The sequence below is a fragment of the Caloenas nicobarica genome, chromosome 3 (genome assembly GCF_036013445.1).
Source record: "Caloenas nicobarica isolate bCalNic1 chromosome 3, bCalNic1.hap1, whole genome shotgun sequence".
NCBI classification, from domain to species: domain Eukaryota; kingdom Metazoa; phylum Chordata; class Aves; order Columbiformes; family Columbidae; genus Caloenas; species Caloenas nicobarica.
In genome coordinates, this window is record NC_088247.1 from 72,470,166 (window position 1) to 72,485,439 (window position 15,274).

The window sequence follows — 15,274 nt, forward strand, 5'->3', positions numbered from 1 at the left end:
ATTGATCCTCAGATTGATTTTGCATTTCATATTTAAAAGTTCATAAAATAATGCATTTTAAACACTCTAAATCAAATGTAGACTAAATGAAACTGTGCTACATAATGCATTCACATTTACACTAAAAGTGGTTTAATCCTAATACAAAAGTAAATTGTCAGTTCACCAAATCCAAAAATACCATAGTAATCTAACTAGTTACTTGAATGTGTCTACTGAAACAATATATTGGTTGCATATTAAGTAATTTATTATTTTTTCTTGTACAGCAATAAGAATCTTATTCAAATTAATGTCTGTCAAAAGAACTACTATTAGAACCACGTAACCACCATTAAATGGTGTACTAATATCTCAGAAAATTTAACACAGGTCAGTGTAAGCACTCTGATCATTTGTTGTTAGAACAAAATTTTGATAACTCTGTGAAGAAAAGACCTAATTACTAAATACAAATTACACAGAATACTGATTTCCCCTCCACAAAATATTGATTTACAATACGGTAGACCTAAAGTACCTTTCATTAATTAATTAATTTATGTTTTAATTAATCCACAAATGATTTGTACAGATGCTAAGGGAAAAAAAATCTTTATACTGATTAATTTCCCACGTAAAAATGCAGCTAAATGTCAGGAGAGACATTTTAAGACTCCTTTTCCCTTTTCTAAGGGAAGAGTAAATTCTCAGATATTTAGTTTTGTGACACAGTGAAGCAAAATTAGGTCATGAGAAAATAAGTTCATTGTTGTATTAGTTGTGTCTGGGGCAGTTGCTGAACACTTACAGAGCTTCATGTCTCAAAGTATCAGTAGAGATGTTCTTGCAGCGCTGGAGGCAATTTTGGATGAATCAGTGCTCAAATTTGATCTCATTCTCAAAAAGGGATAAGAAAAAGCTGAAGCTGGACTCAGCTTGGTACTGGATAGGAGTACCACCATATTAAGATGTGGAGGTAGAGATGGACACCATACCATTGCTCTATTTGGAACTAATTTGACATAATAAATTTTATAAAACTGTGAAGTAATTTTAAAACACTTCTGTACTGATTACAACACAAAAATTCTTATCCTTTTAGGCTTTTTAATTAACAAATCATAATAAAATGTAACATCAATTACAGAGCACAGGAAATTTTTAACACACAATCAAGAGAATACCATTCAAAAAGTATCCATACCATGTCAGCAATATCCCCAGTAAAACTGGTTGGTTTTTTTTTTTTGGTCAGAGCTTCTCTTGGAAGTCTGCACAATTCTGACTACCTAAACCCTTAAAATGTGGCTTTCCCTTCTAAAAGTTTTTGCCTGTGTCTTTCACATATCAGACTTACATACACTGGGAACTAGCTCATCACTTCATGCTTTTCAGCACCGGCAATACTGAGGTTTTTGCTAATGACATCTTTTCCTGCCCTAACTCATATTTGTGTTACGTGCAAGGACAGGAGGTTTTAACATGCATTAAGTTTTGGTACAGCATTTCCTAAGTAGGTGAAAAAGAATCAGTCTCTCTTTTTGCTAGAATTTACAGTTTGGCACACCTAAGTCAATACATACCAGTATTTACTCTACTGTGAAAAGAGGAACATGGAAAGACAAGAAAACAGAGACAACTTGCATGCAAGCATTTTTAAAAGGCTAGCTAAAGAACACCGGGATATTCTAGGGAACAGGCCACATAAGCACTATTTAAAAGTTGTAAAGAAAAAGACCTAAATAATGATGACCATATCTAATCATAGAACCATAGAATCATCTAGGTTGGAAAAGACCTTTAAGATCATCAAGTACAGCTGTTAACCTAGCACTGCCAAGTCCACCACTAAACCATGTCCCTACGAACCTCATCTAAACGCCTTTTAAACACCTCCAGGGTTGGTGGCTCAACCACTTCCCTGGGCAGCCTGTTCCAATGCCTGACAACTCTTTCCGTGAAGAATTTTTTCCTAATACCCAATCTAAAGCTCCCCTGGCACAACAGGAGACCATTTCCTCTCATCCTATCACTTGCTGCTTGGGAGAAGAGACCAACACCCTCCATGCCACAACCTCCTTTCAGGTAGTCGCAGACAGCGATAAACTCTCCCCTCAGCCTCCTTTTCTCCAGGCTAAACAGCCCTGGTTCCCTCAGCTGCTCCTCCTAAGACTTGTGCTCCAGACCCCTCACCAGCTTTGTTGCCCTTCTCTGAACTCTCTCCAGTGCCTCAATGACTTTCTCATAGTAAGGAGCCCAAAACTGAACACAGGATTCAAGGTGCAGCCTCAGCAGCACCGAGTACAGGGGAATGATCACTTCAGACAAATCATTTCAGACAACAGATAATGGATTAAACAGGGACTTAAATAGATAATAACATTAAAATCAGCTTACAGAAAACAGAGGCTGTCAAACTTACTTGGTATTTTTTTGAAATTACAAATTTGCTTGACATGAGTAGCTGATATTAATAAATACATTTAGAGAAGGAAGCAATGTGATTCTGTAGTCTGACCTCCTGCCTGCCACAGTCCATATTACTTCTAGGTTCAAGTCCGATCCCTGCTGCTGGACATATGTTTCAGAAAAAAGAAGTCCTAGATTGAATGTTCTAATATTCAAATTGCCAAATACAAAAAATTCATTATAAGCCAGGATAACTTGTGTCAGTGGTTGATTTGCTGGCAAGTTAAAATATGTGTGGTATTTATATTTGCTGGCTTTCAGTTTCTAGATAATGAAAGCTTAAATCCCAAAATAGCGTGTGAGACCTAAGACTCTCCTGTTATCAAATTTCCACTCCCATGGATGCCACAAGATTATACCAACATATATAAGCTGCGCTTTTGTAGGATTCTTTTGACTCTTCTCCTGAACCTTCTAATATTTTCAGCTGCTTTCCTGAAGTTTCAACATCAAAAAGGTGTGTTACATTCCAGTTTTAGTTATGGAAGTGTCAAAAGCAGAGAACAACCATACTCTCTATTCCACTCAGTGTTTTCTGTTTCTACTTCCAAAGATCATATTAGCTTTCTTGGACCTGGCATCATTACACATTCTCATATTCAGCTGGTGAGCCATACAAACTCTTAGTTTTCCAGATTCACTGTTTCTTAGGCCAAAATCCCTTCACCCTATACCTGTATTTACTGATATGCAGCCATTGTGGAACATAGTTTATTTGCTTACACCTTGTTTATCAACACACTTTGTCCCAGATATTGGACAGATTGTAAAGTAGGTGGGAGGAAGGTAGGATGATAGTCCTCTGCTGAGATTTTTTCACATATTCATTAGAAATCACTCAAGGTGTTATTTGTAGACAGAAAAAAAGAAAAAAAACCCATTTCTATTACTTTTGTCTGCAAAGACAGGAAACATGGAAATCTTTGATGCAGAGATTATTTAGATCAGTTTTCATACTTTTTTCAGCCTGTTAATGACTTTCAAACCTCTGATTTTCTCATGGACAAACACACATTGTACATTATAAATGCGATATAAGTAACAGTTGTCATTGTGCAATGACAATATTTGCTGCAACAGAAGATACCTATTGGTTTGTTCTTGGCTTCAAAGACTTTGCCATCTGTGGAAAAACACACCACTTGACAAATTTCAGAAAGCTTTACACATGTATAAACTACTCTGTAAAGTTCAGCACAACTATTAAAGCCTTATACATACCATGCACAGTAGCGAAAAAATAAATAAGGAGTAGCATTAAAAAATTCACACCATTGCCTTGCTTCTGAGAGTAAGCCTGAAACCCTGTCCATAGCTCACCAGATTTAAATTTGAATGCACCCCTCTTATCTCATTATTCATTCAGATTGGGAGATGTGGATCATTAAGCTGGGTCCTAATTTGTTCCTAAACTGCACTCATTCATCATTAGCTGGCAGTGAGAGGTTGATCAAGTCAGCTGTGGAACACTTCTGTGACCCTCCCATGAATTGTGTATTTTCTGCATGAGTTACTTAGGAAATTCTCCAGAAGTTTTTTTAATAGTTTTAGTAGCCATTATGTTAAGCATGATGATTTCTGTGGTCAGGTTACTCACAGAGCTATCTCTGTCATATTCACAAAGTATATTGTGTACTCTGGACCTCTATGTTTGGTATTGTCTTCTGTATTGCATTGTAAAGGGTATTTGTGTACTGTTCTTTCTAAAAAGATATCTCTGATGGACTATTAAAACAAATCACAACTCAGACTCCAGTGCTGCACAGAGTGACGTCTCTTTACAGGATGTATCTTTTCATGGAGAAGAGAAGATGTTCTCAGTAATAATTTGGTGCATGAAGAACTACTAAAATCCATCATAAGAATTATAATATTTTGTGTCAGCTATGTTTTTATAAATAATAAGTCCATTGTATAGAAATGCGTTTTATAAAATGTATGGATATGAAAACATTACAACATATTGGGACTGGACACATTTCCAATGCATAAGCTGCCTAACATTCTAGTTAAGGAAACTTCTGTTATGAAAATTCTACAGAGACTATTTTTTGCCTTCTCATAGACCTCTGGGGTTTTTGCCAGCTTATAATAACTGGTGAAAATATTAGCATAATAGAAGTTAGAGACAGGAACAACACAAGAAATCAGTGTTTATCCACTAAGCAGAATTATTTTGATAGAAGACACATCAGATGCTTATCACTTCTCAATATAGTTGTATTTTGGTTTAATAACTAAAATAAACCATTTTGTGTTTGTTTGATTTTGTTTGTTTGTTTGTTTGCTTTTCCTGTGGTAGAGAACTGTTAATCCTGAGAAAAAAAAAAAAAAACAACAGACAAATGTTCAGGTCTGTGTATTAAAATGTACCAAATCACTGATTTACCTGATTTTTCAGAGGGATGAGAAATGCTGGGGTTTGTAGTATCAAGAATAACAGCCAACCCTGCAGAGAGTGACGGGAGGATGCTGGTGCCAAGATCTACACGGGTTAGACTTTCAGGTTGTCTTTCCAAAGGTTTTAGAACACCTCCAGTATGGCAATCTTCTGTCTCACCCTTATTCTGAGTGTTGTTCTGTGGACTCTGAACAACATGAACAATACTTTGCTGGGCCAGGTCACAATTCTGCAACACAAAATAAAAATCTCAATAAATAATTAATTGTGACATGAGGGACAAAATCTCTCTATCTCCAATTTGTTATTTGTTAAATGGTCTCCAAGCCATTTTGTGTAGAATTTCAGTGTGTGGTAATGGAGTTTAAAGCAAAGTGACAAGTGTAAATTGCTGGAATTAGGACTACTTGCATTGGCAAAAGGGTCACAACACTTACAAATTCTAAATACTTAACAAGGAAATGGTGGACCAGAGCCAACAGCTCTAAATAAGTCTGGTTTATTGCACAAAGGAAAAGCTCCAGAAGGAGCACTACTAAATCAAGTGCTAAGAAGATTCAGTACATAAAATGCTTTTGTACAGATAATGCTGATGGTACATAGTCTTCATGTAGCAAATTAGAGTCATACTTGACAATCACAGAGAGTTCATGACCAAGCTACTTGAAAGTATCTTTGCAAAAAGAAACAGGCAAGACAATGCTACTGATGGAGACTGATACTTATTTCTTGTCCCTAATGTAATCTAAAGCTGGCTTCAGATGCAGGCTTAGTATGCATTTCTCATTCTTTCCAAAGATGACATGAAACTGTTGTGTTCAGAATTAGAGAAAGCTTGTGGAAGATCTCATGACCGCTACAGTCTTTCCTGGTAAAACAAAAGGATTGCTATCCATTAGGCCAAGGGGTCTCACATGTATGTAGGTATTTCCTCTTTCTCAGTTCTCACTACAGGTGATTCTTAGACAGTCTTTCCAGATCTTATATCTTAGAAAAAAGCAGGCTGAATAAGGATCTTATGAAAGCTTTATCCATGATAAATCACAATAGAATTCATGTTTTTTCAGCATTTTCCAAATACAGAATAGGAAAACAAAATATTATCTTATAACTAGAAATTACTGAGCTTTTAGATGCATTATCATTAATGAAGGGCTTTCAAGAAAGACTTGTATTGATCTTTCCACATCACAACTTGCAAGAAAAATTCTTCTTTTTTGGGTGATAAATCCAGGATATTTACACCTTGTTTTCCAGTGTAATGAATGAACCACAGACAGACATCAACCTACACACAAAGAAGTTTGAATTTCCCTCAAGAAAATAATTTTCTAACTCTTCGCAGCATCATTAGGTTGGTCATGTCTGCACTGAAATGTCTGTAATCACCCATAGACTGGTGATAACATTTGGGAAGAATAGAAAGAGAATTCAAAATAATTTGTCTCATTATCTACACAAGACTTTACATTTTTAGTTTGTATTTGAAATTATTACATGCATTTTTAATTGCAAAAGATTCCTTTAAAGATACTTTAGTGCTGTTTATACTCTCGCTATTATCTCACTCTCTCTTCTCCCACTTTATTTCCTCCAATCTAATTTCTGTTTAGTGAGTTTCCTTCATTCCCTTGCATAATTTCTCAGTATTTCCCCCTCCGTGCTTTCTTTCCTATGTAATGCACTTCTAAAAGACAAAAATCTGTGGGCTTTTTTCTAAAGGAATTTTTAATAATGCACTCTCTCCACATTGAAGAAGTAATCAGCCAGCAGAGATTTGTCAGAACAAGGACACTGCAGTATTAATAGTCACACAAAGCAGTTATTAGAATTCAACTTTAAAATATTATGTTGACATTAAAGTTTTCCTTTTTTTTTGTCCAACTTGTTGCTCATAATGTTTTAACAAGATACATTTAAATAGCTTAATAATTTCATTCATTAACACTCAATCAGTCAGTCCATGTTTTAACGAGCATCTCTGCTGGCAGTTTTGCTCGCCTAAGCAACCACTGTCCTGCCTTTATTTTTTTCTCAGCATCTACTATCCTTCTCAGTTTTGTTCTTTTTAAAGTTTCCATCAGTTCCCTGATTCAGTTCACAGCTTGATGCTGCACCACAGTCTCACTGGGGGCATGGCACAGAAGAGAGAATGAGAAGGATGGCAAAGGCTGCTTAAATCAAACAAAATGCCCCCACAAAACCACAACCCTTTTCAACCACTCTTTATTGAGCTGGCCCATATGGTTTAAATCCACTGATCTTTAAAAAAGTATAGGCTCCTTTCCAGTTCTTTTCAAAGACTGGAGGGTATGGGGTTAGCCTAGAAACAAAGTAAGGGCTGGCAAAATAGAGACCGATCTTATGAACTGTTCTCTCTCCAATAATGTCAAGAACCGTATACTTAAAAAAAAGATGTAAAATTTGCACTTTGGGCAATTATACATCCATATGACCATGGTAATAGCATATTACTGGATTTCAGTTAATCAAAGTTTTCATTTTAAAAGGGCAGGTGAACACACTGTATCTTAGCTTTCTTGCATCTCTATATCAAAAACAAGAACAAACTTTGCAACATTGAGATCACTACTGATGATGATAATACAGGTTGTAGACATAGGAAAACTTAATTAGCAGACCCCAGGATAAGCTGTCAAAGATAGCAGCTAGGAAAAACAAACAACATCCTTTGATTTGTTGACACTGAGTATATTTGATATGGAAGTCACAGAAATAAACATGGAATCCCAAATCATCAGATTTTTAATGTTTCTGACTACACTTGAATTGAATTTGGCTTGTGTTTAAAGAAGGAAAGTAATTCTCAATATTTGCAAGAAATTGAGAAGACAGTACAAGAAAAAAGAAAAAAAAAAGTGTGATCGATTGTGAAGAAACCAGGATGAGAACATCACCAAGCAGTTCCCAGAATTAGGGTGATTAATGCTTTATAGCAGACTACATTTTGTAGGCAGCAGATAGGCTGAGTGTGCAGCATTTTCTCTGACAAAACAGGTAAAATTCAAGTATTTTTTGTAAATGTTTAGGTTTTGCCTTGGGTTACGATTCTAACACAAATCTAAAATACAACTGTTTATGTCAATGTCACTTTCATTTTCTTCGTGTATTTGTTTTACGCCTCAGGAAACATTTGTTTTGAGAATACCTATTATTAATGATTCTAGAGATATTGTCTTGTCTTATCTGTTGATCCAAATTAATGCCTGTGATCCATATTTCAAAGGGAAATACTGCAAGTGTATATATTGTAGGTTATGAAGTATCTCCTTGCACTAGAGTGAAAGGGAGCTGAGAAGATCTAGAACTGATAAAATCCAGTATGAAGGATCGGTTCTTTACAGATAATGGGGTTTGGTCAACTTGGAAAAATGAGTTCATAGAAGATGAAATTAAAACTTTTTTTTCATTCAAATGTTTTGCTTTCAGTTTTCTGAATTCTCAAGTTGAATTTGACAATATCCTCTGGTGCTGTCAGCTGTGGGCTAACTAGAAGGTCACTTCGGGAGACTGAGCTAAATTATGAAGAGCGGAAAGATGACTGTTTCAGTAACTCTGAAATCCTCTTGTTCTGACAGGTTTCTGCTCGATATCTTGTTGACAACATATTTTATAGTAATATCAATACCGAAAGAAGTGTTCTCCATCTAACAAATATATTGCCCACTACAGAAGTCATGTTTTCTGAAGTGCAATAGACTTTATTTTGAAAAGTTTTATTTAGAGAAACACTAGAGCAGAGAATAGTCTGAATTTGAAGCTTTGGATTTGAATGTAAAAAAAGACAATTTCTTGTGTTTTGTCTTGAAAAAGAATTTGAAATATTTTTATTTCATGTGAACCACCAGGCTGTTTTTTTTTTTAGGTGTTTGGGGTTTTTTTATTGCCTATCGAAGTCAAAAAGCAGTTGTTCACAATTCACTATCTAAGATCCAGTTCAAACTTTTGCTATTATTTGGAGAGCCACACCTTTGCACATGAGCCCCTCGGGCCTATACAGTATAAACAATAACAGTTTGCCTAATTGCTGCCTAGTTAGATTAAGCGGATAATAGGCTGCCTGATACCACTCAGTAAGGGATTTACACAAGGTAAATGCTCAAGAAAAAAGTATTTTAATCTTCTAGGAGTGATCAACAAGAATAAAAATATTGGCTTTCTAGTTAGGCTTTGTCTTAATTGTGTTGCATTTCAATATCAGATGGGAAAATAAAGGGAACATTTTTGTCTCATTAACCTGCAGAATGAATGAAATAATAAAAAAAGCTCTCCAGAGTACCTATAGCACAATACACCTCTTTAAACCAGTAGGACCCATGTAAAAGTCCAGATGACATACCAACTTTATCAGAAAAATCTTTTCACATGGATAGTATAAAGGGACATTAAAGGGGACTTTCTAAAGGTGAAAAAAGCATAAGGAAGCTCCCATAAGAGAGAAAAATAAGCCCACCAAGCTTCTACTATTGCTCTACTCTCTACTCTACTCTTGCTCTAACCCTCTCACGAGGACAAAGACCAAGTCTCAAAAGCAGCAGACACAGAAAGGAAATCAACGGGAAGAAGAACAATACTATTTTCATTCCGTGATCACAGAAAAATGACTCAAAAGAGCAAGAAGAAAGCAAAAACAACAAACCCCCCACTATTATGAGCAAAAGCTGAAATAAATGAATCTGAAAGTAGAGATTGACTAAAATAACAAATTCAAATATAGTATTAACATTATGTTGAGCCGTCATGGGACAGAAATGGGAAGCAAGATTTCCAAGAAGACTTAACATCTTTTATTTAACCAGCTGATACAGAAAGAAAGAAAAAATGTGGTTTTGGGCTCAGAGACTCTGCTGCAGGTCATGGCAAGTGGAAATAAGAAGGGAAAATTAACCACTGTTAGAATAATGAATGAAATCAGCATCCTGATCTGATATCACCGTCCATTTGTGTGAATTCTGTCTGCTGAGTTGCAGTGAACTAAATATTGCTCCACATGGGGCAAGGGAAAAAAGCCAGTGCACCACTGGGTCTAAATGACACAGACCACTCAGCAGTTAAATTCCAGCAATCAGAAACTACTTGCTATTTTACGATGCCATGGAATACATCTATATTTGACTTCAGTTCACCTTTTCAACATTTCAGAGTTATATACTACTGTATTTGTTTAGTATTCAGAATATGTGGGTGCTAAGCAATGCCTAGAAGGAAAAACAGATGTATTATTGAAATTATTTATTCAAATAAACGTGATGAAAAAGCAGAAAACCCTTTACTTGTCAGAATATTTGTAACCTATTTTTTATAATCTATTCCTATTCAGTTCTCACAGTAGTTTAAATATTGCCTATGCCAAAGAAACAGAATAAAATGAAAGATATTTAAAAAATTGCTATGAAAAAGCATTCATTGCTTTGTAAATCAAAAAACTAGTATCATATTAAGGACTACTATTAGAGTTCCAAAGACAGACTTTTGCAACAAATGAAGGAAGGAGTATATGGGAGTTTCCAGTTCAGCAGGTAACAGTGACGCTGAGAGTAACTAGACGCAGTATCACTACTCTGTCTCTATTTTATTTTTTTTTTTTTAAGTACTGGTGGTCTTTGCAGGTATCTTATTAAAACCTCACCTTCTTTGAGATATAAGGTAATAAGCTGCTTCTTGCCAAGTTTTTCTACAGTCTCACATTGAATACAAAACATTTTGGACTCATTTTAGGGACTGATAAAGGACTCACACTGATGAACTACAATGCCAGCAAATTCTTGCTCATTGACACTCTAAAGACCCTGAAACTTTCATCCCAAAACACAACAGCATTACAAAAAATCTTTTAATATAAAAGACCTAATCTGATGTCAATGTTCTGTAAGTACAATATAGAGTTTGTCTCCTACTGTTTGAGAATGTAGAGCAAAAAACAAAATAATTACTTCTACATAGACAAATGAAGTTTAGTGGAACCAGGAAAGGTTCCTGAGTAAAACATCAGGGCCACTCTACAACCTCCCCTAGAGAAAGAGTTGTGTACTGTGAAGTTGTCACAGTTCTGATTCTGTTTGCCAATTGGTAAGTCAGGATTAGAGCAAACAGTAAGCATACAAGTAATACCGGCATATATAGCTATATAATTTCTATTCCTGTGAGACTGAACCTTCTGAAGACCTCCATCTGCATTTGTAAGGAAAGAAAATCCTAAGAGTCCTGTGACATTTACTTGAAACTATAAATCTCACCATTGGTTTGACTTTCTGTATGGAACACGATTTATCCACTGTAAGAAGAACTGCTTGCTACTTAGCTTCTATCAGGTACTTTTTTATGTAATGCCATACAAAAAAAGGGTTAATCCATACACATTCAAAGTAAGATTACATTATTTTTTAGCAAAGAGAACAATGGAAGTTGGACAAAAGGAAACAGGTAGAGACTGTGTGATTTACAACAGCTCCTCCAGCTAATGGTCCCACTGTGTAGCAGGAAGCCTTGACCAACCTTTACAAAAATAAAATAATCTGATTTACAGCATAACACAATAGGTCATATATTGCAAAGATTCTGCTCTCAATGATACTCTTTAAAGAGAAGTACAAGACTTATGATTTTATACTGACTGGCCCCTTAATGAATTAATAATTTGCTGGAAATGTATTCAACCAATAGCATTTAAACATTCTCACAATAAATTTAAACTAAATCAGAATTCCCCCTCTTCCTTCACTTACAAATCACTTTATGCTTCATTTCCATCTTTTTCATATTATGAGACACAAAGCTTTAATGTTAATTTCTAGTTCAGTGGAGAGAATGCAGACATAATTCTTAGTTACGAACTTTGCAGGGTTATTATTTTTTGTACACAATCTAAGACCTTAGCAATGCTATATGCATATTTCCAAATGGCATTACTAATACCATGACATTATTAATATAACTTCTTTGAATGTAGGCCTTCTCACACAAATTCATGAAAGATAAATTAAACCTTAAACTAAATAAAAATGTTTTATTGGCAGCATATAAGACAGTTTGCAACACTAGAATACCTGCTTAGGTTATTGTTATTCCCTTTAAAACTCTGCATAATGATCTGCAAAAGAAATAGAAGGCAGCCAAACTTTTTGATACTATGTTTACCAAGCTATTAGTGTCTCAACAGTGACATTAAGAACATATCATACTGATGTAAAATGCAAGGGAAATATAGTCAAAATACACTAAATTGTAATGATTTTTTTCTCCTCAGTAAATGAACAATCTTCTCCTTCTTGTAATTTCATTTACTATACACTAAGAACAACCTATGAAATCACAATTTATTGTAATATCTGTATAGAACGTAACAGACCAATGAAAAGTTTATAATACTAAATTAAAAATGAATACAGTTAAGTGTTTTTGATGTTTGCTTGCTTCCTAAATGCAGTTGAGTGCACCTCATTATTATTCGATCTTCTGTACTGAATTACCTGATAGAACCTACACTCTCTAAACATGTTATCTCCGGCTGTAAACATAAAACAAGAAAGCTTTTATTTATGAGATATGGATGGTATTTTCCATTGCTCTGATTTCTTCTCAAGCTACACAAAAAAAGAACATGTAACAAGTGTCTACTGTAAAGCACTTGAATGAATTACATGGTGATAAAAAGTCTCATAAACCAGCACTGTTAGCAGTCTGCAGCATGGCCTCTGGACTGTGGACTACATGTTGTTTGATTAACATAAGATTTAATTTTTAATTCCTCTTCCCTTTAAATTATTCTTTAACTTTTCTCAGCCTGGTAGAATCTGCCAATCTGGTCACACTTCTCTGTCTTCACTTAGCATGTACATTAAGCACTAGTGAACATGTGAGGAAAAAGCACAAAAGCGATCTCACACTGACACCTAACAGGTGTCAGGTTATAAATGAGACAAAAATTGTATTTGAAAACGTGGGGAGTCACTTACTACACAGAACTCTGAAAATATCCTAAAGACTTCAGTGGTCCCTTGTGCTGATGTGGGGACTATGGTGGCAGCTGTAGGGCTGCAGAAAGGAATTTGGGAAATTCCTTTCTCCAAACAGTTCTGAAAGAATTCCTATCTATAGTTAAGACTCCAATGTGGAAAGTGAATTTTCATATGAATTGATTGCCTAGTGCATCAGAAGTTTAATAGCTATAAATATTCATTTCAATTACTTCAACTAGTCATTCACAGATGTCTTTTTCCTGCTTTATGGTGAGCACCTGGTATACACTCCAACCAAAGAGCCCTTCCAAAGTCCACTTATCCCAGTGCACACATCTATATGTCAGTTTAAGCAGCTGCTACGAGAGCATCCATAAATAAAACCCAGTGCGCACCCTGTGTAGGCTTACTTAGCAACTTGTTAATCCACTAGTATGAATGTGGAAGAGAAATCAAATATTTTCCAGAGCTTCCCCTGATTTTACCTGAAGGTTTGCTTCTAAACTAACAGGTGAAAATGGTCTTCAATTTGATTTTTTGGATATGCCAACCAAAAATATCCCAGCAGGATAAACAAACCTGCTTAGCATTGCTGGAAAATCTATGCAGTGCAATATCACTCAGTACAGCTACATATTTAATCAGATCTTACCTTGGGGTAGAAGAGGCTGGGAAGGGTTTGCTAGAGGTATAATTACGTATGTTACAAAATAGTTAGACAGTTTAAGGATTCTACACAATCCCTAATTGTAAGATATATGCCATATCAGAAAACATTCATATGGTAAATTAATCCCTACGTTCAGTACATGTGGGCATAGTTTCCCACCTCTTTCCTTCATACCCCATATGCAATCACATCTTATCTTAAAAGGAACAACACAAACTAACACAAACAAGATAATGCTAAGAAGATATAACATGAAGAATTAAAAATTGCTATTGAAATGAAAAGATGCTTTGTTTTACTTTTAAGTAATCTGTGTGATTTTTCAAAAAAATGTCTATCATAAATAGAAAACATGACATAAATGTGAATCCAGACTCATTCTGCTAAGTAACCAACCTGTATATTAAATGTACTACTATAAAAGGGAGGTGAGAAAGCCTTGTTGAGACACAGATGAAAGGGTTTTTGAACATCAGAAAAAGAGAATAACGACCCATAAAAAAAAAAGATGAAACAAACCTGCTTTAAGAGTGTGCTTTTATCCTTACTTGCAAAAAAATCTTCATTTTCACTCTGAGACCATTCAATTTTAAGATAGAAATCTCCAGTGATACAGCATCAAGCTATGATCGGAAGGTCAGTATAGAGATTTAGTTAGGAAAGCATAGATTATTAAGACAAACATGGTTCCTGAAAATTAATTTGAAGATTTGTATAGGTGTGTCACAGATAAGTTCTAACTCTGAACATCAAAAAAATCTGGAATATTCAGATCTTTTCATGTGGATGAGAGATTGTGTCATCTGGATTCAGATCAAGATTCAGACTCTGAAAACGCACGCACGAAGAAGAGGAATCTAAGAACATTCATGGGGAAGGGACATGTGCTATGAAATTCAGTGGTGCCATGGCTACAAAAAGTATAAGTTTTCCTGAGATGGAGGTTTCTTCAGGTCTGTCAGGTTACATCTGTGTTAGCAAGTGGCCAAGCAAGCAACCTAACTTGCATTACCAAGTAATGCAGATCAACAAAAGCAGCTCTCCACAACAAAACAGTTGATACTGAAGACCTGACATCCATAGCAGAGTTTGGGGGCTGAGGTTTTTGGGGATGGTGGGGGGCAGAGTTGAGTTTAGTCTACTTCTAGTCTTGCCTTAATGACTCTATGCTCTTTCAGAACTGGGGTGCAGTAGGTGAAATCCTGAAACTCATCTCCTTGTTTAGTTTCATTCAAAAGGCTTCTATTCACTTCGCTCTGAGGCTGCTCCACAACGAAAACCAAAACATGGTGAATGGGGATGATCAGGAGATCCTGCTTCAAGCTAAGACTCCAGTGCAGGCACATCCTAATTCTCTAATTCTGAGCTCCTGTCAAAGGTGTCAGCAGACACATGTATGTTAATCTGGGGGGAGCAGGGTACTACTGTTATTTAAAGATGATAATTTTATTAAAATTGATGCCCACAACAACTGGCTACTCACAGACTTTTGCGTAGTGATTTGCTGGAAGTTACATTTATCGAGGTTTCCAGAGACTGAAGGAAACAGATAAAGGTACCATAGAACGACTAAATGAAGATTAGTAAATGTGTGCTGCCTTCTGTTCAGAACTAAATTCTCCTGTCTAAAAGATTAATTTGCCATTTTTGCTACGGGGGGGGAGATTCAGCAGGTTTTACATTTTTTAACTATTTCTTGCTACTGATGATCTAGTAAAACCACCATAATGGTTTCTTCAGGGGATCAGACATGGTTTGCTTGGCTAGCTCCAC

General features: G+C 35.6%; 1 protein-coding gene across 2 annotated transcripts in view; it reads right to left on the reverse strand.

Moving 5' to 3' along the window:
• The window catches only part of PRKN (parkin RBR E3 ubiquitin protein ligase), a 732,034-nt gene that overhangs the window by 486,547 nt on the left and 230,213 nt on the right, over nt 1-15,274 (reverse strand). For both annotated transcript variants that reach the window (XM_065631599.1, XM_065631600.1), the window contains exon 3: nt 4,841-5,081. In XM_065631599.1, the coding sequence (XP_065487671.1) occupies nt 4,841-5,081 (241 nt within the window). The remainder of the gene's footprint in view (nt 1-4,840; nt 5,082-15,274) is intronic.